We start from the raw sequence: 24,012 nt of genomic DNA, 5'->3' as shown, positions 1-24,012 counted from the left end.
TATCTGGCAATCTTTTAACCTCTTAATCATTGTACCTTCAGAACACAACGTGATCGAGCTGCCGCCGATGAGGTTCGTGAAGGAGTCCTCGACCTCCGGCAACCTGTTGATGGAGGCGGTGGTGATCGACGTGTCGCCGGACTACTTCGTGAGCGCGGAGGACGGCGACGACCTGCGCACGGAGGCCGACTTCGAGGACGTCTCGATCCTGGACGACATAACGCGAGTACTGTCGTCGCCGGAGCGGGATTCGCGCAGCTCCCTGAAGAGATCCGCGCGGTACAGCCTGGAGGACGACGAGAAGCCGCCGAAAAGGCCGCCGAGGAAGAAGTCCAGCTCCTCCTCGAAGAGCGAGAAGAGCGAGAAGAGCCCGCGGATAGAGTCGGAGAGCTTCCACAGCGCCCAGAGGGAGGATAGATCGTCCCCGGTGTCGCCGATCTCGCCGGTGTCCTCCCTGCGGCAGGACGACAGCGACACGTTCGCGGACGCGTTGTCGTCGGCCCGGTTGTCCATCTCGGAGACGCAGGCGCAAAAGATGTACGAGTACGCGGCGGACCGGAAACGTAGCCTGAGCGGCGACAAGACGGCCGGGTCGAGCATAGACGACGGCATAGGCGGGGACTCGTCGTTCGACTCGGTGACCGGGGCGCCGAAGAGGAAGCGTCACCGCAAGAAGAAGCACAAGAGGGAGAAGGGTAGCTCGGAGGAGTCGTCGCTGGGCAGCGAGCTGGACGGGAAGCAGCGGAGGCGAAGCGGATCCGGCAGCGAGAAGACGGAGCTGCAGCAGCGAGTGGAGTCGATCCTGAAGACGGAGGAGCCGTACATCGAGGACGTGGCGGACAAGTCGTCGGAGAAGAAGCAGTCGACCAGCGAGTCGGACAAGTCGATGTCGCGGAGCAACAAGGAGAGACTGTTGGACAATATGAAGAAGCTGAAGGAGCCGGTCCTGGTGGTCAGGGACACCCTGGTGGACATCGACGCGTTGGACGCGCGGCTGAACACCGCGGACGAGGAGACCTGCAAGCAGGTTGTGGCCGAGCGCGTGATCCGGCCGATTCAGAGCCTGTGCGAGGAGGTGTCCGGCATCGAGACGAAAGCGCTGAAGAGCGCGGGAGACAGGTCCATGGCGCAGACGATCAGGATCTCTCTGTTGGAAGCGATCGGCGGGCCGACCGAGGAGCTGCTGCGCGGAATGGAGCTGATAGAGCGGCAGGAGAACGTGAAGAACAGGAAGACGGACGTGGTGGCGATCCTGGAGAGCCTGACTGACCCCGTCGACGAGATCCTGATGGGCATCACGAAGATCGAGTACGAGATGACCGGCGGGGCGAAGGGCGAGAAGCCGATCGCGTTGATCAGAATGACCTCGGCGGTGTCCAGGCTAGATGAGACCGTGAAGCGTGTCGCCGCGTTGGACAGCGGCGAGTCCAGGCTAACGTCGAGCATCGAGGAGATCCTGAACGTGCTGCAGTTCTTCGTGAACGACGTCCCGGTGGATCCGGCCAAGGGCTCGATAGAGACTGTGGACACCGTGGTGGTGGAGTCCCTGTCGAAGTCGATAGACGACGTCACAAGGGTTCTGAGTCGCGCGACCAAGGCCGAGGGAGTCTCTAAAATCGTGGACGAGTTTCTGCCGCCGGTGCGCGAGCTGAGGGCGAGACTGGACACCTTGAAGTCGGCGCTAGAGACCTACGAGTCGCGGGGGATCCTGTCGGAGCACCGGACGAAGCTGATCGAGTCGCTGCGGGATTCGGTGGACCAGACCGTCGAGGAGATCAACAGGGTGAAGGAGAGGAAGCCGGAGGCCGCCGAGGAGCCGAGACAGGACGTCTTGAAGGAGGCGAGGTTGACCCTGCAGGAGGCCCTGAAGTCGTACGAGAACGTCGCGGGCAGCCTGGATCCTAGACTGTCCGCCATCTTCGATCGGGTCGACGAGATCCACCGGCGTCTTCAGACGCCGCAGGAGAAGGAGACCAACCTGGAGACCTTAACCAGTTTAGAGGGTCCTCTGTACTCGCTCCAGTGCGCTCTGACCTCGGTTTCGATCGCGGAACACGCGGACGCCGTCTTTAAGCTCCTGGAGCCGTCGGTGTCCCAGCTGAAGGCCGCGATCCAGCGTCTGAACGACGGCTCGTTGCAGCCGGTGATGGAGACCTTGAACGACATCGGCAGAACGATCCAGGTAGCCGGCAGCGAGACCGAGGAGACAATCTCCTCCAGGTCCGTTCCGGACGAGCCGCAGACCCTGACGGACCGGATCCTCGATCACCTGATCGACGTGCAGTCGGCCTTGAGCGCGGCGCTCCAGGACGCCGAGGACGTCGACTCGGTGGCGAACGGCTCGGCGAGCGCGCAGAAGCTACTGGCCACCACTGAGATCGCTGCTTGCTTGGTGGAGCTCAGACAGTACGTGTCGAACAGCTCGCGGATCGCGATGACCTTGCGAGAGGACGAGACGCTGAGCAGCTTGGAAGACCTGAAGGAGCCGTTGCAGGACCTCGCGTCGGCTCTGGCGTCCGAGAAGCGGACGGTCCAGGAGCTCCGGGTGATCCGCAAGATACCGCAGTCGACGGAGAAGCTGAAGAGGGTGGTGAAGAAGGTGCTGCGGCACCCCGGGACCGAGGAGAGGACGAAGTCGATGAACGACGTCCTGACGGCGATCGAGGACATCGACGGCCAGCTGCCGAAGACGATAGCGAAGCTGTCGGAGATCGAGGAGGCGCAGAAGCACTTCTTGGACCATCTGGACGTGGACCGGAACCTCAGCAACGTGCACTTCGCTCTGTCCTCGGCGCTCGAGAAGCAGGAGAAGAGCTGCCCCGGCTACGCGTCGGATATGTCGCGCTGCGTCGAAGAGCTGCGGCAGCGCGTCGGCTCCGCGGCGGTGGAGATCGCGAACTCGAAGAACCGCGTCGACGACGACGTTATCCTGCAGCTGCACCTGCTAAAGGAGCCTCTGCTTACTTTGCAGAGAGTGCTGTTGACCCAGCAACACGACCCGGAAGAGGAGGAGATCTTGCGGGGCCTGGTGGATCCCGTGGAGAAGCTGAAGAGCCTGGTCCGCAGCGTCATGGACAGCGACGCGAACACCGACTCGGTTCTTCCGGTCCTGGAGCTGCTCGAGGAGCTCGAGAAGGACGCCCCGTTGATCACCAAGGAGGCGACCAAGAGGAAGGAGCAGAAGGGCGCGACGGCTCGGAAAGAGGAGACGACTACGGCGAAGAAGAAGAAGAAGAAAATGGGGTCGATCGGGTTGGCGGACCGGATCAGCCGATCCCTGGACCCCGTGAAGCACTGGCTATCGACCGCGTCCGAGGACAGCGTGAGGGAGGAGGAGGAGTCGGCGCTCTGCTCGACCATCGACGAGCTGAAGAGGGACGTCAATAGAATCGCGATCGAGACATCGTACTCGGAGCCGCCCAGCGACGAGAACCTGATCGAGGCTCTGATAGAACTGCGGGAGCCGCTCGCCAGGCTGAAGAACGCGATCTCGACGTACCACGAGCCGAGCAACTTGTCCACTTTGGAAGGTCTCGGCAGGCCGATGCGATATCTTCTGCAGACGATCATGGATGTCCTCCGGGAGCACGCCCACGAGGAGTCGCTGCGGCCGATCGTGGAGATCGTGGAGGACATCGAGAACCAGATCCCGATCTCCATCAAGGAGGCGCTGTACAAGAAGGAGCTCGGTGAGGTGGTCAAGTCGCTGGTCCAAGAAGAGAAGGAACTGACCGCGGCGCAGGAAACGGCGCAGGAGGAGACCCTGCCCCGGGACGGGAGGGAGGAGCTGACGTCCCAAGCGACGATCCCCGAAGGCACCCTGATGGAGACCTCGACCTCCGTGCTGCCGCAGACGGAGCTCACGGAGTCTCTGGTCGAGAAGACGTCGGTGGAAGAGATCAGCTCGCAGAGATCCGACCAAGTGGTCACGCAGATCGAGGAATACCGGAGAGAAGAGCTCGAGAAGAAGAAGAAGGTGAAGAAGAAAGAAGAAGTAGCGGAGCTGATGGCTTCGCTGTCGGCGACCCTGGAGAACGTGCAATTCGACGTGACCGGAATCCTGGAAGATTTCGAGGGGCCCACGACTGGCGCCGCGACGCTGCCGCCATCGGCCTTGGCCAGCTCCCTCGAAGACTTCCGGAGGACGGTTTCGACGATGCGCGCGGCGATCGGAAGCCAAGAGCAGCCTGCGTCCACCGAGGAAGCGGCCGCTCGGACCGTGTCCCTTCTGGACCCTCTTTTGCGGTCGCTGGGCAGCCTTGAAGACGCGCTCCTCGAGACTAGGCAATACGGCATCCAGGAGCTGTTCATCTTGACGCACTTGGCGCAGCCTTTGGAAGCGATCGAAAGGAGAGTGATCGACCCTGCGACCAAGTTGGATGGCGGAGCGGAGGTAGCGGAGCGATGCGAGCCGGTCCGGCGAGTGCTGCGCGAGATCAGGGACAGGATCCCGGTAGCGATAAAGGACGTGGAGTCGCGGCAGCAGCTCGTGGGGAGTCTCCGGGAGCTGGCGAAGCCGTTGGAGAACATCCAGGAGCGCATGGAGGTGCTGGAGACGCAGGCCGAGGAGACCTTGGAGGCCGACGTGGCGAGGATCCTGCTGCGGCCGGTCCAGACGCTGTTGAACAGCATCACCGCTGTTCAACAAGAGGTCCATCAGTTGGACCGGCGCAGGGAGGTCGTCGTGGAGCTGCGGAGCCTCGCGGAGCCCCTGGTGGAGTTCTCTAGCTGCCTGTCCGTAGTGCAGAGCAGTCGCAAGAGCCTGGTGCCCGAGGCGGCGCTGCTGGACGAGCGGAGGAACGTCATCCTGAAGGCGGCCGAAGGGCTGCAGCGACAGACCTTGAGCACCCTGGACAGAATACCGAGCCTGGAGGGTGCCTCGATGTTCGAGGAGCCGCTGAACTCGCTGAAGAACGCTATAGTCTCTGTACAAAAGCAGATCGGCAGAACCGACTACTCCAGACGACCGAACAGCGCGCAGTTCACCCTGCAGTACAACCTGCACGCGTCCTTGGACCGGCTGAAGCAGACGATCTCGGCCTTGGACGAGGCCACGGACGTGAAGGAGGTGGTCTCGAAGTCGCTGGGCGCCTTGCAGAAGCAGATATCCCTGTCGAAGACGCAGTTCATCGAGACCAGCGAGCAGTCGGTCGACGAAGAGGCCATCGTCGAGGGCTTCCTGTACCCGGCGAACAAGCTCCAGTCGGCGTTGAACACGCTCGTCGAGCGGCTCGGCCAGAAGACGATCGCGTCGATCTCCAAGGAGTCGATGAGCCGTCTTCGGAGCCTGGCCAAGTCGACCTCAGACTTTGCTTCCTCGTTGCAGGCCCACCGGCTGCATCTCCTCAGGGAAGGCGCCTCCGAGGGCTCCTCCTTCGTGGAGACGCTGGCCGCCGTCGCGGACGTTTTGGAAGGCGTGAACGAGTCCATCGAGAGGATCCAGCGGATCGTCGGCGTCGAGACGGCGCCGGAGACGGCCGAGGAGCAGGCTCAAGGTGTGCCGAGGGACGCGCCGATCACCATCACGCAGATCGAGACTATAATCGACGAGATCATCGAGGTAACCAAGGAAGAGATCGAGAGCGTGCTGACAGTCGAGAGGCTGCCGCTTGAAGAGGAGGCGAGACGAACAGAGCCAATACTTGAAGCTGGACTCGACGAGGCGAGACGAACAGAGCCAATACTTGAAGCTAGACTCGACGAGGCGAGACTAGACGAAACGGTCGAGAGAACGCTGAAAGTGGAACACGAAGGGAGAGTCGAGGATCGCTCAGATAGCTCGGCGGAGGAAAAGAAGGTCGCGGAGAGGGTATTAAAGGCGGCGGAGGATGCCGGGAGGCGCGAAGATGTGGTAAGAAAAGCCGAAGAAGCGGAAAGCCCGGCGAAGCGAAGGGAAGAGAAATCGGAGGAAGACAGAGAGACGAAGGTACGAAAACTGGTTAAATTGATGTTCACGATCGAGCAACCGTTCGCAGAACTAACTAATCTCATGTGCGTAGCCTTAGAGAAGCCAATAGCTTCGAAATCCGAGGAGGAGAAACGAAAGATACGGGAATTGACCGCGCTCATCCAAATCCTGAACGATTTGAGAGCGACCACCGTGTCGATCGAACGCGATCTCTCACCCCCTTTGATTCCAGAATTAGAAGAACAGTTTCAGCGAGTGTCGGACGGTTTCGCCGGCCTCGAGCGGGCCGCCGAGAAAGTACTGGGCCTGGCCCAGAAGAAGGAGCTGACGCCGGCGCTGAAGGAGAACGTGATGGTGTCGCTGCGGTTCCTGCTGGAGCCGCTTGAGACGCTGCAGCGGGACTTGACCGGCTTCGAAGCGGCGTCCCCCTTCTCCGCGCAGCTGGGACAGCTGACCGAAACGAGCGGCGAGCTCGCGCGAGCGATTCGCCGGACTACAGAGTCGAGGCGCGTGAAGATCCTCGAGGAGATCGGCGCGAGGCCGCCGTCGAAGGCCGAAGAGGAGAGCCAGGGCATCGAAGACACCACCGCGAAGCCGCTGGAGGAACTCATAGAGGCCATGATGGTGTCCCAGCAGCACATCAAGCGGGACGACGCGTCCCCCTTCGGCTCCATATCGCCGTCGCTGGAGCCCGCGGACCTGTCCGAGCAGCAGAAGTCGATCAGCGACGACGAGATGAAGCTGGACAGCAACCTGGTGGAGAAGATAGTCAGCCCGATCCGGAATCTGCGGGAGCTGCTGGCGAAGATCGAGAAACAGGAGATGGAGGAGGCCGAGGCGCTGGATCTGCCGAGCAGGCGGACAGCGACCGCCATTCTGAACACCATCATCCACCCTCTGGAGGAGCTGGAGCAGTCGCTGAACGTCTCTGCGGAGCAACAGACCGCGGAGACCCGGCAAAGCGAGCACCAGATGAGGAAGAGCCTGTCGCCGTTGCAGTCGGTGCCGGTCGGCGCCGTCCTGGAGGACCTGAGGAGGTCGATCGCCAGCATCCAGGACGAGGTGATCATGGAGGTGATCGGCAAGATGGCGGAGACCAGGAGCGAGGTCACGGCGGAGGAGGTCGAGAGGTCACTGGAGGACTTGAAGTTCTCCGTGGGCGCTGTTCAGAAGATCGCGACGATGGAGAGCGAGCACTCGGAGGAGTCGTTCGAAGGCGACCGGGCAGCCGTGGTGGAGACCTTCGTCAAGTCGGTGAAGGAACTCGGAGAGAAATGCTTGGCGATCGCTACCCTGCCCGCGACGAGAACGGCGTCAACCGAGAAGCTGCGTGGCGACGAGCTGCGGACGATGGTCCGGATCCTGAAGGAGAGCACGTGCGAGATCGAAACGCGCCAAGAGGTCCAAGACCAAACTGGAAGCGACGTGGTGGAAGCGCTGAAGCCGTTGGTGCAGCCGCTGGAGGAACTGGGACTGGCTCTGGCCTCGGCTGTGCAGCAAGTTAGCAACTTCGCTGCCGAGGCCAGCGAAGAAAGGAAGGACGAAGAGGAAGGTCTGCTCGTGGAGACGGTGAAGTTGACGCCGGTCTTGCAGCAGTTGCAAAAGTCCATCGCCGTCGTCGAGGAACAAGTCTCTGCCCGGAAAGCCGAAGCGTCGTCGGCGAAAGTTGAAGACTCTGTAGCCGAAGTCATCGAAGCTCCGTTAGAACAGTTGCGATCCGCCGTGGAAGCAGTCCAGAAGCTAGGACTAGAAGAGACAGCGGAACTCTCCGGCGAGCGGAAGGCGACGGCTCTGAAGGCGGTGGCGAGATGCGTGCAGGAAATCGGGAAAGTCTGCTCGACCGCGAGCAGTCGGCAAAGAATCGAGGCGAGGCTTCTCGAACGGCCGCAGGTGGCTGAGATGGAGCAGGTCCTGGAAGCCATTGCGAGTCCCATTCAAATTCTGAGAGAGTCTGTGTGCGAACTTGAAGCGCCATCCGCCGAGGAAGCGGAGCGATTCGATCGGCCAGGCAGAGCAGCGGCGGAGGCGTTGAAGCCGTTGGTGCAGCCACTGGAAGAATTGCAACGAGCTCTAATCTCGGCTGTCCAACAGGTTTCCGCGGTTCCGACTTCCCAGATGAAGGACGCGGCTGCGGAAAAGACGCAGCTGGCGCCGGTGTTGGAAGAATTGCAGAAGTCCATCGCCGTCGTCGAGCAACAGGTCCTGGCCGAGGCGAAGAGAGCCGAAGTCTCGGCCGTGGAAGGCGAGAGCTCCGTCGCTCGGATCATAGAAGCTCCCTTACAAGAGCTGAAGTCCTCGGTGGAAGCTATGCAGCGGCTGGAACTGGAGGAAGCGAAGGAACTGGCGACCGAGCAGAGGACGGTCGCGCTGAAAGCAGTCGCCAGGTGCGTCGAGGAGATAGGAAAGGTTTGTTCGACCGCGACTAGTCGACGGAAAATCGAGGTCAGCCTTGTCCAGCAGGCACAAGTAGCCGAGCTGACACAGATCCTTGAAACAATTTCCAGCCCGATTCAAGCACTGAAGGCTACCATGTCCGAAATCGTCGCGCAGCCGCTAGAAGAAGCCGAATCCTTGGATCGGGCAGGTAAAGGAACCTACGAAGCTCTGAAACCTTTGGTGCAGCCCCTGGAAGAGCTGGTGCAGGCGCTGGTGTCGGCTGTTCATCAAGTCGTCGCACCAACGCCGGAGTCCCCGGAGAAAGCAAAGGAGAGCGAGAAGATCCCATTGACTCCGGCGTTGAAGAAGCTGCAGAAGTCCATAACCATGATCGAAGAGCAGGTGTCGCTGCAGGCTAAGAGGGCTGAGACGTCTCTGGTCGAAGGCGAAGCTGCCTTAGCTCAGATCATAGAAGCTCCCTTGCAAGAACTAAAATCTTCCGTGGAGTCGATGCAGCGGCTAGAACTGGAAGAAGCGAAAGAGCTGACGTGCGAGGAGAAGACGGCTGCGTTGAAAACGGTCGCCAAGTGTGTGGAAGAAATTGGAAAGATATGTTCTTCAGCCGCGGCTAGTCAAAGGACAGCAGAGATCAGTCTTGTCGAACGACCGCAGGTGGCTGAGCTGACGCAGATGCTCCAAACAATTTCCAGCCCGATTCAAGCACTGAAGGAGACCATGTCTGAGATCGAGACGCTGTCGACGGAGGAGGCAAAGCCTTTGGACGACACTGGGAAGGACATAATGGAGGCGCTGATGCCACTGGTGCATCCTCTGGATGAATTGCAGCAGGCGTTGACATCGACTGTTCAGCGAGGCGAAGCGGCGACGTGGGAATCCACGGACGAGACGAAGGACGGCGGTCGAGCCGCTGAAAAGGTGACCTTGGCGCCGGTGCTGGAGCAGCTGCGAAGGTCCGTCGCTGTGATCGAGCAGCAGGTTTCTGCTAAGACGGCTCAAGTGTCCACGATGGGAGCTAAGAGCTCGGTTGCCGAGATCGTGGAAGCGCCGCTGCAAGAGTTGAAGACGTCCATGGAAGCAATTCAGGAATTAAAGCTGGAAGAAACGCGGGAGCTGACGGCGGAGGAGAAGACGGAGGCTCTGGCGGCGGTTGCGAAATGCGTGGAGCAAGTGGGGAAAGTATGTTCTGTCGTGGCTAGCCAGCAGAAGGTCGAGGCGAGTCTTCAACAGTCGCAGGTGGCCGAGCAAGTCCTCGAAGCGATGGCCAGTCCTCTTCGAATTTTGAAGGAGTCCGTGTCGGAGATCGAAGCGCGGCCGACCGAGGAAGCAGAACCTTTAGACAAGTCGGGCAAGGACGTAGTGGAAGCTCTGAAGCCACTAATGCATCCTCTGGAGGAACTGCAGCAGGCGCTGGCCTCGGCAGTCGAACAGGTCGGCGGGGTCGCGCTGAAAAGCGCAGGCGAGACGAAGGAAGGTGGCTTGCAGGTGGAGTCGGTCAAGTTGACTCCGGTCTTGGAAGAATTGCAGAGGTCCATCGCTGTGATCGAGCAACAGGCGTCCATGGAAGCTAAGAAAGCGGAGACGTCGGCGGTGAAAGCCGAGAGCTCCGTCGCGAAGATGATAGAAGCTCCGCTGGAGCAGCTGAAGTCCTCGGTCGAGGCGATGCAGAAGCTGGAACTGGAAGAGGCCAAAGAGCTGACCATCGAGCAGAAGACGACGGCTCTGAAGATTCTCTCAAAATGCGTCGAGGAGGTGGGGAAAGTGTGCTCGGCCGCGGCCAGTCGGCAGAAGGTCGAGGTCAGCCTGGTTCAGCAGCCGCAGGCAGCGGAGTTGACGCAGGTTCTCGAAACCCTGACGAGTCCCATTCAACTATTGAAAGAAGCTACGTCAGAAATCGACGCGCGATCGGCCGAAGAAGCCGAGTCGTTGGATCGATCCGGTAAAGAAGTGCTAGAGGCCCTGAAGCCGTTGGTGCAGCCTCTGGAAGGACTGGAGCAGGCTTTGACCACAGCCTTGGAGTCGGCCGGCGAGATGAAGAAAGCTGATGTGCAAGTTGAGACAGCGAAATTGGCTCCTGTACTGGAAGAGCTACAGAAGTCGATCGCTGTGGTCGAAGAACAGGTGTCGATGGAAGCTAAGAAAGCTGAGAGCTCCGTCGCGAAGATGATAGAAGCTCCGCTGGAGGACCTGAAGACTTGCGTCGAAGCCGTGCAGAAGCTGGAAATGGAGGAAACGAAAGCTCTGACCTCGGACGAGAAGACCCAGGCGCTGAAAGCTGTCGCGAAATGCGTGGAACAGATTGGTAAAGTGTGCTCTGCTGCAGGTACTCAGCAGAAGGTCGAGGTCAGCCTGGTTCAGCAGCCGCAGGCAGCCGAGCTGGAGCAAGCGCTCGAGATCATCGCGACGCCTCTGCAAGTGCTGCGCGAGACGGTCTCCAAGGTGGAGGAGCAGAAGACCCTGGAAGCCGAGGGTTTAGCCGCGTCCGACACCGAGAAAGTGGCAGCCATGTTGAACACCCTGGTGAGCCCTCTGGAGCAGCTGGAAAGGTCTCTGTCGGTGGCCGTCGAGCAAACCAGCATCCTCAAAGACGAGTCCGCTTCGGAGATGAAAGGCGACAGCTCTCTAAAGTCGAACGTCGAGCCGGTTCTTCAAGAATTAGAAAAATCGGTTGCTGAGATCCAGGAGCATGTCTTCCTCGAGGCTGCAACAGACAGCAGCGACCTTGAGAAGTCCGTGGCGAGGACGTTGAAGGAGCCGTTGGAGCAACTGAAATCCTGCATAGCAGCCGTGCAGGAGACGATGTCCACGGAGGTCGCAGAGACAGCCGCTGCGCCGGACAAAATAACAACCTTGAAGGTGTTCGCGAAGTCGGTGGAGGACCTCGGCGAGAAATGCCTGGCGGTGATCACGCGGCAGCAGGTGGAGGCGCGAGCGGCCCCGACGAGGTTAGAGGAGTCGCAAGTGGCGATCCTGGAGATGGTGATCGGTCCTCTTCAGGTACTGAGAGAGTCCATTAGCAAGATCGAAGAAGAGCAGCCGGAGGAAACGAAATCTTTGGATAAATCGAAGGCGGAGGAAGCGGAGAAGGGATTGAAGAGCCTGGTGGAACCGCTGGCGAAGCTGGAGACGTCTTTGTCGTCGACCTTGCAGCAGGCTGCGTCGATGCGATTACAAAAAGCCGAAGAAGTAACACAGCCATCTTCCACTTTTCAGAGCTTGGAACTTTCTCCCGCGATCCAGGAGCTGCGGAGGCGCGTCGCCATGGTGCAGGACCAAGCAGAGGTGCAAACCGCGAGCCAGGAGGCTTCCGTGAAGGCTTCTCCGGCGGACAGGAACTTCTTGGCAGCCGCGAAGAAGTCGTTGGCCGACTTGGACGCCTCGCTCGCGGTCGTCGAGAACGCGGCGGCCGCTCAGCCGGAGAAGGAGAAGCTTCGAGGCGCGGAAACCAAGGCGACGGTGCAGAGGTTCGCCGAGTCGACGGAGGAGTTCAAACGGAGGTCGCTGACAGCGATCGCGCGGCGATACGCGGGCGCGAGGGTCAGCGCCAAGGTGCTGCAAACGATCATCGCTCCGGTTCAAGTGCTGCGCGAGACCATCGCCAAGATCCAGGAGGAGTCTACGGAGGAAGCGGAAGCTCTGGAGGCGGAGGACGCGGACGTCCAGAAGCTGGCGCCGCTGATACACCCTCTGGAGCAGCTGGAGAGATGCTTGGTCACCACGGCGCACCAGGCAACCGAAGGAGTTGCTGAAGAGGAGCCGCAAGACCCTGTGATCCTCGAGCCGATCCTCGAGGAGCTGAAGGAGAGCATCGTCGCGGTCGAGCAAGAATTACCAAGCGCTAAAGACACCTCGAAGATGGACCTCGCCGACAGCATCAGGCAGGCGATCGCAAACCTGAAGTCGACCACAACGGCGGTCCAGAGGACGGTGACGACGCCGCTGGAGATCAACGAGGAGATGAAGAAGGAGAAGGCGTCGGTTCTGCGAGACTTTGCGAAGTCGATGGAGCAGCTGCAGCAGCGTTGCTCCTCGGCTGCAGCGCGGCGTCGAAAGGAGCCGCAAGTCCTGCAACCGGACAGACCTAAACCAACAGAAATGAAGATAGTAGACGTCGAGGTGCTCCAGAAAGTCGGCAGCACCGTGCACACCTTGCGCGAGTCCCTTTCGCTGATAGAAGAGACGACCACTCTGGAGTCGAAGGAGCTCGAAAGGAGCTCCTCCGGCGAGGAAGCGAAGCTGAAATTAAACGTGCTGATCGAGCCGCTGGGCGTCCTAGAGCGAGTTTTAGCGTCAGCCGTCCAAGAAGGCGTCGCGGTTCCTGCGGAAGCCGCGGAGGAGTCGAAACCACCGGAGATTTCGCTGGAGAAATTGCGGCCGGTGCTCGAAGAGCTGCAGAATTCAATCGTCGTTGTTCAACAACAGGTCAGCGAGGTCGCGACGTCGGGCGACATCCAGGTGCTGAATCTGGCGAAGGCGATGGAGAGGCCTCTGACAGAGCTGAAGATGTCGATCGCAGCGGTTCAAGAGATGACCGAGACGGACGAGGCAAAGCTGACGAAGATGGACGAGAGAGCGCGGCTGGAAGTCTTCGCCGAGACGGTGGAGGCATCTGGAAAGCAGCTCCTGGCGGTGGCGAAGCAGGAAGCCAGGCAGATGTTAGAGGTCCTCGGATCGAGGAGGATGACCGAGGACCACGAAGAGTTCGCGAAGACCGTGCTCGCGCCGATCGCCGAGCTGCAGAGCGCGATCTTGGAGCTCGACGAACGCGGCAGGTCTGCAACGGCCGGCCAGAAGGAGGCCGTGATCTTCCTCAGCATCGTGCAGCCGCTGCATCAGCTGGAGGAGTCCTTCTCGTTGGCCCTGCAGGACCAGCTGGCGCCTATCCCTATTTTGCAGGAGCTGCCCGTGAAGGCCACGATGCAGGAGCTGAGCAGACAGGTGGCGGAGATCCAGGAGCAGTTGGTGCTGGTGAAGGAGACGCTGAATGTAACCGGGGACGCCGAAGACCAGGCTCTGGTCAAGGACGTGGAGCGTTCGCTGAGCGATCTGAGGACCTCCGCGGCGGTGGTGCAGCAGCTGACGGCGATAGAGGCGCCGGGTCGGCAGGTGTTGGACGTGGAGAACGTGTCCGCGCTGCAGGCGTTCGGCAAGGCCGTGGAGGAGTTCAAGAGGCACTGTTTGGCCATGGTGTCGAGTCCCAGGGTGATCTCCGCGGTGGTTGGATCGGTGGAGCCGCGGCCGACGAAGGCAGAAGTCATCTTAGCTCCCAGCAAGATCCTGCGGGAGTCTGTCTCGACGATCGAGGAGATGAAGAGCCAGGAAGCGGCGTCACTGGAGACGAAGAAGCCTGTGACAGTGCTGAGCGTCCTCATGAGCCCGCTTCAGCGGCTGGAGCAGTCGTTCGTCGCGGCCATTCAAGGCGAGCACGTGGCCGAGCAGACGGCCGAGAGCCTTGAAGAGCAGGCGACCTTCGAGGCGACGAGCCTGCGTCCGATACTCGAGGAGTTCCAGAGGTCGATCGCCGTCGTCCAGGAGCACATCCTGGCGGAGGCCGCGCACAGCCTGTCGGAGGAGGCCTCGCAGGAGGACCTGCAGCTGATGGCGCGGACGCTGGCGGAGCTGAGGACCTCGGCGGCGGCCATCCAGCAGATCCCGCAGGCGGCGCCGGAATTCGCCGACGAGCTGTCGCGAGCCGAAGGTGTCTCCGCCTTCGAGACGTTCGCGAGATCCCTCCGGGACTTAGCGGAGCGGCTGGCCGCCGTCGACCATCAGCAGATCCTGATGGAGCCCGCGGCGGACACCATCTCCGAGGACGTGTCATCGCTGAAGACCTGGGGCGACGTCGTCGAGGAGCCGGCCGTCCGGGTCACCGAAGCCATGGTGGTAGACCAGGGCACCGTTGAATCGCCGTCGGAGATGGCCGTCTCCCTTTCCGAGGACGAGGCGCAGGCCCTGAAGAGTCTAGCCAAGCCTCTCAGCGAGCTCAGAGAGTGCCTGGCGCTGGTGGTGGAGGAGCGGAAGCCGATCGACGGCAACGAGGCGATCGTCGCGCTATCGGAGAAGGAGGACCTGTCGCTGCTGAAGAGCATGGCGCGACCCCTGCTGGAGCTGAAGGCCGCGGCTGCGTCCGTGATCCACGAGCAGGTCGCCGTCGAGTCCGCGAGAGAGAAGGCCTTCGACCACGCCAAGGAGGCGGCCACCTTGAACCCGCTGATCGAGCCCCTCGAGGAGCTCTGCAAGTCCATCGCGCTGATCCAGGACCACATCCTGGTCGAGTCGGCAGAGGAGCGGCCGGCCGACGAGGCCACCTTGCTGACCGCCTTGGTGGAGCCGCTGATCACGCTTCAGAGAAGCATCTGCGTGCTAGAGGAGCGCGTGCTGTCGCCGGACGTGGTCTCACTGCCCGAGGAATCCAGTTGGATCAGCGAGTGCCTCGCCGTCCCGCTGCAGGAGATTGAGAGGTCGATAGCCGAGATCCACGAGTGCATCGTCGTGGAGGAGCCCGCTGTCGAGGAGCAGCTGTCCAAGGTGGAGATGATCGACTGGTCCGTGGTCGAGAAGCTGGTGCAGCCGGTTCAGAGGATAAGGGCGGTAATCGTCGGGATGCGGGAAGAAGCAGGCGTCGCCGGGAAATCGGACAAGGCTCGCTGCGACTTGGTGAACGCGTTGGTGCAGCCGCTGACCGAGGTGCACGAGAGCTTCCTGGCGCTGAAGAACAGAGTCGAGATGAGTCCCGAGGAGGAAGAGGCCAGCATCGACGCCATAGTGGACTCCCTGTCCAGCCTGGAGAAGAGCATCTCGTTCATCGAGGAGCAAACCGTCGAGCGAAGCAAGGGGATTGTAGGCAGCTTGGAGGAGCCTCTGGCGCAGCTGAAGAACTCAATCATGACCGTGGAGGAATCATCGACGGTGTACCTCGACAATCTGGAGCAGCCGCTGAAGGATCTGCAAGCTGCTTTGGAGACAGCCTCGCGGGAGCAAGAAGAACGAGCGCGAAGGAAGAAGAAGACCGCTGTGCCTGTGGAAGAGGTGGTGAGGATTTCTACCAAGATCACGATCTCCATCAACGAGATCAACGTCTCGATCGAGACGATCGATCGCAAGCTAGATAGCTACAAGGACTTGTTGGGGATCGAGATTCGGATCGAGAACGAAGCGCTGAAGACTCTGACCGCACCGCTGGAGGATCTTAAAGAGGCTGTCCGTCGGGTACAGACAAACGGCGTCGAGCAATCTTCGATGGACTCCCTGAAACGGCTTCAAAGGTCTATCGATATTATTTGTCAGCAAGCCGCCGATAAACCGTCCGCCGAACCTCCGCATTCCGAGGCTGCTGACAGGGTCAGGGTGTTGAAACCGTTGGCACCGAGTCTGCAGCAATTAGAGACGACGATCAAGAGCGTCGAGGCGCTGTGGCAGGACGAATTGACCGGCGAAGGGCTGCTGGAGTTGGAAACACCGATTGCTAATCTGATGAACGCGGTGAACGTGTTGTGCGACAAGCTGTCGAGGATGGAGGTGGTCTGGGTAACCGAAGAAGAAGAAGAGAAGAAGGAGAAGAAGGAAGTGTCGGATGAAGAGAAGAAAGTGAAAGTTGAAGAGGAAGAAGAAAAGTTGCGACAGGAGGAGGAGGAACGTATGCAGAAGGAAGAGGCTGAGAGGTTGAAGCTGGAAGAGGAACGTAGAAAGCAGGAAGAAGAAGAATACAAGAAGAAGGAAGAAGAACGACTCGAGCAGAAGGAAGAGGCTGAGAGATTGAAGTTGGAAGAGGAACGTAGAAAGCAGGAAGAGGAAGAATACAAGAAGAAAGAGGAAGAACAACTCGAGCAGAAGGAAAAGGCTGAGAGGTTGAAGCTTGAAGAAGAACGTAAAAAGCAAGAGGAAGAAGAGCACAAGAAGAAGGAAGAAGAGGCTGAGAGGTTGAAGCTTGAAGAAGAACATAAAAAACAGGAGGAAGAACAACTTGAGCAGAAAGAAGAGGCCGAGAAGTTGAAGCTGGAAGAGGAACGTAAAATGCAAGAGGAAGAAGAACGAAAGAGAAAAGAAGAAGAAGAACTTAAGCAGAAGGAAGAGTCTGAGAGATTGAAGCTTGAAGAAGAACGTAAAAAGCGAGAGGAAGAAGAGCACAAGAAGAAGGAAGAAGAACAACTCAAGCAGAAAGAAGAGGCTGAGAGGTTGAAGCTTGAAGAAGAACGTAAAAAGCAAGAGGAAGAAGAGCACAAGAAGAAGGAAGAAGAAGAACTTAAGCAGAAGGAAGAGGCTGAGAGATTGAAGCTGGAAGAGGAACGTAAAATGCAAGAGGAAGAAGAGCACAAGAAGAAGGAAGAAGAACAACTGAAGCAGAAAGAAGAGGCTGAGAGGTTGAAGCTTGAAGAAGAACGTAAGAAGCAAGAGGAAGAAGAGTACAAAAAGAAAGAAGAAGAACAACTTAAGCAGAAGGGGCAAGTTGAAAAATTAAAGATTGAAGAAGAACGTAAAAAGCAAGAGGAAGAAGAACTGAAACAGAAAGAGGAAGCGGAACAATTGAAGATTGAACAGGAACGTAAAAAGCAAAAGGAAGAAGAACGAAAGAAAAAGGAGGCGGACGAGCTCGAACAGAAGAAAGAAACTGAAAAATTGAAGCTCGAAGAAGAAAGCAAACAGCGCGAAGAAGAAGAATGCAAGAAGAAGGAGGCGAAAGAGCTCGAACAGAAGAAAGAAGCTGAGAAATTGAAGCTCGAAGAAGAAAGCAAACAGCGCGAAGACGAAGAACGCAAGAAGAAGGAGGCGAAAGAGCTTGAACAGAAGGAAGAAGCTGAACAATTGAAGCTCGAAGAAGAAAGCAAACAGCGCGAAGAAGAAGAACGCAAGAAAAAGGAGGCAGAAGAGCTCAAGCAGAAGAAAGAAGCTGAAAAATTAAAGATTGAAGAACAGCGCAAAAAGCAGGAAGAGGAAGAACGTAAGAGGAAAGAGGAGGAAGAACTGAAACAGAAAGAGGAAGCCGAAAAGTTGAAGATTGAACAGGAGCGTAAAAAGCAACAGGAAGAAGAACGTAAGAGAAAAGAAGAAGAAGAACTTAAGCAGAAGGAAGAAGCTGAGAAATTGAAGATCGAAGAAGAACAACGCAAAAAGCACGAAGAAGAAGAAGAGCGTAAGAGAAAGGAAGCAGAGCTCAAGCAGAAGGAAGAAGCTGAGAAATTAAAGATTGAAGAAGAACGTAAGAGAAAAGAGGAAGAAGAACTGAGACAAAAAGAGGAAGCAGAAAAATTGAAGATTGAAGAAGAACGTAAAAAGCAAGAGGACGAAGAACGTAAGAAAAAGGAGGCGGAAGAACTCGGACAGAAGGAAGAGGCTGAGAAGCTAAAACAGGAAGAACAAAAGAGAATAGAAGCTGCCAAGGAGCTGGAAGAGAAGCGCAAGAAGGAGGAGACGGAGAAACTGAGACTGGAGGAAGAAGAGAGGAAGAAAAAAGAAGAGACCGAAAGGTTGAGGCAGGAAGAGGAGCGGAAACAGAAGGAAGAAGAGCAAAGATTGAAGGCGGAAGAGGATCGCAAACGTAAAGAGGAGGAGGAGGAGAGATTGAAACAGGATGAGGAACGACGGAAAACGGAACAGGCCGAGAAGATGAAACTAGAAGAAGAAGAACGAAAAATGAGAGAAGAGAAGGAGAAGCGAAAGCGTGAAGAAGAGGAGCGTAAGAAGCAGAAAGAAGCTGAAAGGTTGAAGGAGGAAGAACGTGAAAAGAGAGAGCAAGAGGAACAAATGAAACGAGACGAAGAAAAACGCAAACAGGAAGAAGAAGCTATGAAACTGAAGGAAGAGGAGGAGCGTAAAAAGATCGCAGAGGCGGAGAAGACGAGGTTGGAAGAACAGAAACGTGAACAAGAGGAGGAGGCCAAAAAATTGAAGGCGGATGAAGAGAAACGCAAGCAAGAAGAAGAAGAAGCTAAGAAACTGAAAGAAGAAGAAGAGAAACGCAAGCAAGAAGAGGAAGCTAGAAAGCTAAAAGAAGAAGAAGAAGTGAAACGTAAACAGGAAGAGGAAGCGAAGAAATTGCGAGAAGAAGAAGAACGCAAGAAGGCCAAGGAGGCTGAGAAACTGAAGCTAGAAGAACAGAAACGTCAACAAGAAGAGGAGGCGAAGAAACTGAAGGAAGAAGAGGAACGTAAGAAGACCGAGGAGGCTGAGAAACTGAAGCTAGAAGAACAGAAACGTCAACAAGAAGAGGAGGCGAAGAAACTGAAGGAAGAAGAGAAGCGCAAAAAGAAAGAGGCCAAGAAGCAAAAAGCCGAGGAGGAAGCGCGGAAGCAGGAAGAGGAAGCTAAGAAACTAAAAGAACAAGAAGACGAACGCAAGAAGGCTGAGGAGGCTGAGAAACTGAAACTGGAAGAAGAGAAACGTGAGCAGGAAGAGGTCGCTAAAAAGCAGAAAGAGGAGGAGGAGAAGAGACTTAAACAGGAGGCAGAGACTAAGAAACTTAAAGAAGAGGAAGAACGCAAGACAGCGGAAGAAGCTGAGAAACTGCGGAAGGAAGAAGAGAAACGTAAGCAGGACGAGGAAGCTGAAAAGCTGAAGCAGGAAGAAGAAGAACGTAAGAAAACCGAGGAAGCCGAACAGCTTAAATTGGAGGAACAGAAACGCAAGCTGGAGGAAGAAGATAAGAAGCTGAAAGAAGAAGAGAAGCTGAAACAGGAAGAGGAAGCTAAGAAACAGAAAGAACAAGAAGCTAAGAAACTGAAGGAGGAGGAAGCTAAGAGAGTTAAGGATGAGGAAGCTAAGAAACAGAAAGAACAAGAAGCTAAGAAACTGAAGGAGGAGGAAGCTAAGAGAGTTAAGGATGAGGAAGCTAAGAAACAGAAAGAACAAGAAGCTAAGAAACTGATGGAGGAGGAAGCTAAGAGAGTTAAGGATGAGGAAGCTAAGAAACAGAAAGAACAAGAAGCTAAGAAACCGAAGGAGGAGGAAGCTAAGAAACTGAAGGAACAAGAAGATAAGTTGAAGGAAAAGGAAGCTAAGAAACTGAAGGAAGATGAAGTTAAAAAGCAGCAAGAAGAGGAAGCTAAGAAACTGAAGGAAGATGAAGTTAAAAAGCAGCAGGAAGAGGAAGCTAAGAAAATAAAGGAGGAAGAAACTAAGAAACAGAAGGAAGAGGAAGCTAAGAAACTGAAGGAGAAGGAAACTAAAAAACAGAAGAAAGAGGAAGCTAAGAAACAGAAGGAAGAGGAGGCTAAGAAACAGAAGGAAGGGGAGGCTAAGAAGCTGAAGGAACAGGAAGCTGAGAAACTGAAAGAACAAGAAGCTCAAAAGAAGAAAGAAGAGAAAGCAAAGGAACAGGAAGCTGAGAAACTGAAAGAACAAGAAGCTGAAAAGCAGAAGGAAGTGGAAGTTAAGAAACTGAAGGAGGAGGAAGCTAAGAAAATTGAGGACGAAGAGGCTAAGAAACAGAACGATCAGGAAGCTAAGAAGCTGAAGGAGGAGGAAACAAAGAAGGTTAAGGATGAAGAAGCTAAGAAACAGAAGGAACAAGAATCTAAGAAACTGAAGGAAGATGAAGTTAAAAAGCAGCAAGAAGAGGAAGTTAAGAAATTGAAGGAAGAGGAAGCTAAGAAAATAAAGGATGAAGAAGTTAAGAAACAGAAGGAAAAGGAAGCTGCGAAACTGAAACAGGAGGAGGAAGCGAAGCGCCTCAAGGAAGAGGAGGAACGTAAGAAAAAGGATGAGGCTGGAAAGCGTAGAAGATCGAAGGACGAGAAGAGACGCAAGAGCGAGCAGGAGGCAAAGGCGAAGCAAGAAGAGGAAGAAGAGCGGGAACAGAAACTGAAAGCGGAGAAACGGGAACAGGAGGTGAAGGCTCGCAAACTGGAGGCGGAAACTCGGGAGGAGGAAGACAAGAAAAAGCGAGCCGAGGCCGAGAATCTGAAGCAGGAAGAGGATGAACGAACTCGAAAAAGGGAAGAAGCCGACAGGCTGAAGCAAGAGGAAGAAGATCGCAGAAGAAAGGAGGAGGTCGAGAGGCTGAACAAGGCGGAATCGGAAAAGCTGAAGCAAACGGAAGAGAAGCTGCGGAAGAAGAAGGAGAAGCGGCGATTGGAGCAGGAAGAGGAGGAACGAAAGGAAAGAGAAGAAGCGGAGAGACGAAGAAAGGAACAGGAGCAGAAGAAGAAGGATCGAGAGGAGCGCGCGAAGAAGGACGAAGAGGAGAGAGCGAAGCGGGAGGAGGAGGAGCGCGCGAGAAAAGAAGAAAAGGCTAGGCTGCGTAAAGAAGAGGAGGATCGGAGGAGAGCCGAGGAAGCCGAGAGGCTGAAGAGAGAAGAGGAGCGCGACGCGCAAAGGCGAGAGGAAGCTAAGCGTCGCCGAGAAGAGCAGGGGATGCAGATCCGGCAAGAAACGGAGAGGATAAGGAAAGCGGAGGAGGAGCGGGTGAGAAAGGAGGACGAGACTCGGGAGCGGAGGAGGCAGGAGCGTGAGCACAGGCGGCACGAGGAGGAGCAGAAGTTGCTGAGGGAAGAAGAGGAGAGGTCGAAGAGGGAGGAGGAGCGTCGGAGGAAGCGGAAAGAGGCCGAGCGGCAATGGAAGGAGGACGAGGACGCTATCAGGAGGAAGCAGACCGAGAGGATCGAGAGGCGAAGAGCCGGAGAACGGCAGAACCGCGAAGAGGCTGAACGGCTGAGGCGAGAGGACGAGGAAAGGCGGCACAGGAGGGACGCCGACAGGCAGAACAGAAGAGACGAGGCGGTGAAGGCGCTGAAGGAGGAGGGCGAACGGATGCGAAAGCGGCAGGAGGAAGAGTCCTCGAGGCTTCGACAGCGTAGACAGGAACAGCTGAGAGACGACAGCTGGTCCAGACTGCGGCAGAGCGAGGCGGACTCGTTGCTGAGGAAGATCACCGACGACGCCAGAACACCAAGGCCGAAAGGCATTTCCTACGACGTCGAATTCTGGCGGGACCGACGAGACAAGGCCCACCGGTACGATTCCGCCTTCGACTCCACTCTCTCCAGCACCTCCAGGTCCTACAGCTGGAGGGACTCGTTGACCTCGTTGACCAAGAGGAGGACCGACGATTTCCTCGACTACAAACTGAGGGACACCTCCATGGACAGATACTACTTTGACACGGGCTCGTACTACCGGAGAAGAAGAAGGAGGGACGACCGGATCTCGCGAGCTAGGTCCATTAGCTTGCTGAAGTACGAGGACTACTCGATCGGGGACAGCGACATCGGCTTCGCGGCTGGCAGCTCGTTCAGACCGCCACGGTACAGCAGACCGAAGACCACCTTGCGAACCGATCTCGACGGGTCCAGCGTCTCGTTGTACGTGCCTCTTAGCGCGGACACGGTGAGAATCATGATTCTATTTCCTTTATGCGAAGTTTGTTTTACACCATTTTGTACAGGGTGTCCTAAGAATGTCTCGCGATCCGGAAATGGGGGTTCCTGGGGTCATTTGAAGCAACTTTTTCCTTAGCGAAAATGTTCTAGGAGGCTCCGTTCACGAGTTATTAACGAAAAACAGTGACCAATCGGGGAGCGTGTGCAGCCGGCGCTCCGCCCTTGCGGCCAATGCCGCGTCGCGCCGGCCGTTTGACGCGGCAGTAATGGTCGCGAGGGCGGGGCGTCACTGTTTTTCGTTAATAACTCGTAAACGAAGCCTCGTAGAACAGCTTCGCTGAGGAAAAAGTTGCTTCAAATGACCTCAGGAATCCCTATTTCTGGATCGGCGAGTATATTAACGAATCTGGCGAGTAAACAAAGGATAAGTATAAGTGTAATTTAAATTAAAATAGGCTGTTGAATATTTTAAACGGTGTTTCGTGGTATTGAAATATCGATTCGTGATATCGAAACGAATTTGCTCGCAGATGGTGCCGAGGGAGAAAGGAAAGAAGCCGTCGTTCTGCACAAGGTTAACGAATAGAACGGTAGGGGTTGGTATGAGAACGAGGCTGACTTGTACCGTGCTCGGCTACCCGGAACCGAGGGTGCACTGGACCAAAGACGGCGAGAAGCTCGAGATCACGTCGAGTCGATATCGAACCCGGTTCGACAACGGTATGGCTTATTTCGAACTGCATGAAGCACTCCCCGAAGATTCCGGACTGTACACCTGTGTCGCTGAGAATGTTCACGGAATCGCAACCACCGAATCCACGTTAAAAATTTACCCCGATTTCCAACCAGCACTGTCACCCCCTACCTTCACCAGATCCATCAAAGGTAAGCGCGCGAAGCGTAGAGCAAAGGGAAACAATTATGTCGCTCGACGAAATAAACATCATATAAATAACATATTAAGTGCCGAATATTAGTCCGAAAAAATTCACGCAATATCAAAGTCGTTAAAACAATGAAACCGAAACTAGAAAGTGAAATTTTACCATAGGAAATATTGGTTCAGCTATTTTGTATTCTACAAATCTTAGTGACATTCAACTTGTTCAATATATTACAGTAAAAATGAATTTGAAAAACCTGGTTAAAAATTAGTGTCACTAAAAACAACTAAAAAATTAGTTAAAGAGCTCTCGACAAATTCTCCGTCGTCCCGATATGTTTTATTGTTGTAAATAACACGTTAAGATGATCGAAAAATCGATGGAAATTTTAAAAGTGATTAACAAAAACCTAAACGCAAACGATGATTAATAATTGCCATTCAGTTTTTGTTCACGCTGCGTAAATAATAATAAACTATTAATAAATATATTTTTTATTATATAATATATTTATTAATATATATTATTATAATAAACTATTCTTCTACCATCGCAATGCCGCTTCGACATTTCGCAGACACCTATCGGCATTCGGATAACGAGTTAATTCTGGAGTGTCGTGTCCGCGGCAATCCCACGCCGCTTATTTCCTGGCTGAAAGACGGTTGCATCCTTCAAGGCGATCGCTACAAGCAAACTTACCTGGACGATGGCATTTACCGACTAGAGATCGCTGCACCCAATTCTTCGGACAACGGCCGCTACATATGTAGAGCCATGAATGATCTGCGCACGGAAGAAATAGCCCATATAGTCCAGTTCGATGGTAAAATATTTTGTTGATTTTCTTTCAATAATTAATATACAATTGATGTACAATTTTCAATTTTTAATTTACAATTTTCAATTCATAATTTTCAATTTACAATTCACAATTCACAATTTACAATTCACAATTTGCAATTTACAATTCACAATTTACATTTCACAATTTACAGTTTACAGTTTTCAATTTACAATTTACAATTTTCAATTCATAATTTTCAATTTACAATTTTCAATTCATAATTTTCAATTTACAATTGACAATTGACAATTTACAATTTACAATTTTCAATTTACAATTTTCAATTTTCAATTTACAATTTACAATTTTCAATCCATAATTTTCAATTCACAATTCACAATTTACAATTCGCAATTTGCAATTCACAATTTGCAATTCACAATTTACAGTTTACAGTAATCAATTTACAATTTACAATTTAACGTAATTTATTTTCAAGAACGAATTCGGCGAGGCAAGCATCACGAAATTTTTGACGACCACTTTGGCACCGATGTCTTCAAGAGGTCATACTTATCCAGTTACCTGTCCGATTACAATGTTCTTATTGGAAGTAGCATCGCCGCCCAAATCAGAGCGAAAGGTATTTTTATGAAAATAACACTTGACGCGCTAGTCTAACGGACCACTAGAAACGAGTGATTAAAAATAAAAGAATAGATAATG

The 24,012-nt window shown here is 55.1% G+C and overlaps 1 protein-coding gene across 5 annotated transcripts in view; it reads left to right on the top strand.

Moving 5' to 3' along the window:
* Positions 1-24,012, top strand: part of LOC117223860 (uncharacterized) — a 99,420-nt gene that overhangs the window by 27,792 nt on the left and 47,616 nt on the right. For all 5 annotated transcript variants that reach the window (XM_076528798.1, XM_076528799.1, XM_076528802.1 and 2 more), the window contains 4 exons: positions 42-21,622; positions 22,146-22,500; positions 23,077-23,325; positions 23,786-23,929. In XM_076528798.1, the coding sequence (XP_076384913.1) occupies positions 42-21,622; positions 22,146-22,500; positions 23,077-23,325; positions 23,786-23,929 (22,329 nt within the window). The remainder of the gene's footprint in view (positions 1-41; positions 21,623-22,145; positions 22,501-23,076; positions 23,326-23,785; positions 23,930-24,012) is intronic.

Source organism: Megalopta genalis, chromosome 1, assembly GCF_051020955.1.
Source record: "Megalopta genalis isolate 19385.01 chromosome 1, iyMegGena1_principal, whole genome shotgun sequence".
NCBI lineage: Eukaryota > Metazoa > Arthropoda > Insecta > Hymenoptera > Halictidae > Megalopta > Megalopta genalis.
Note: the sequence above shows the minus strand (reverse complement) of the source record. Positions and strands in the feature narration are given on the sequence as shown.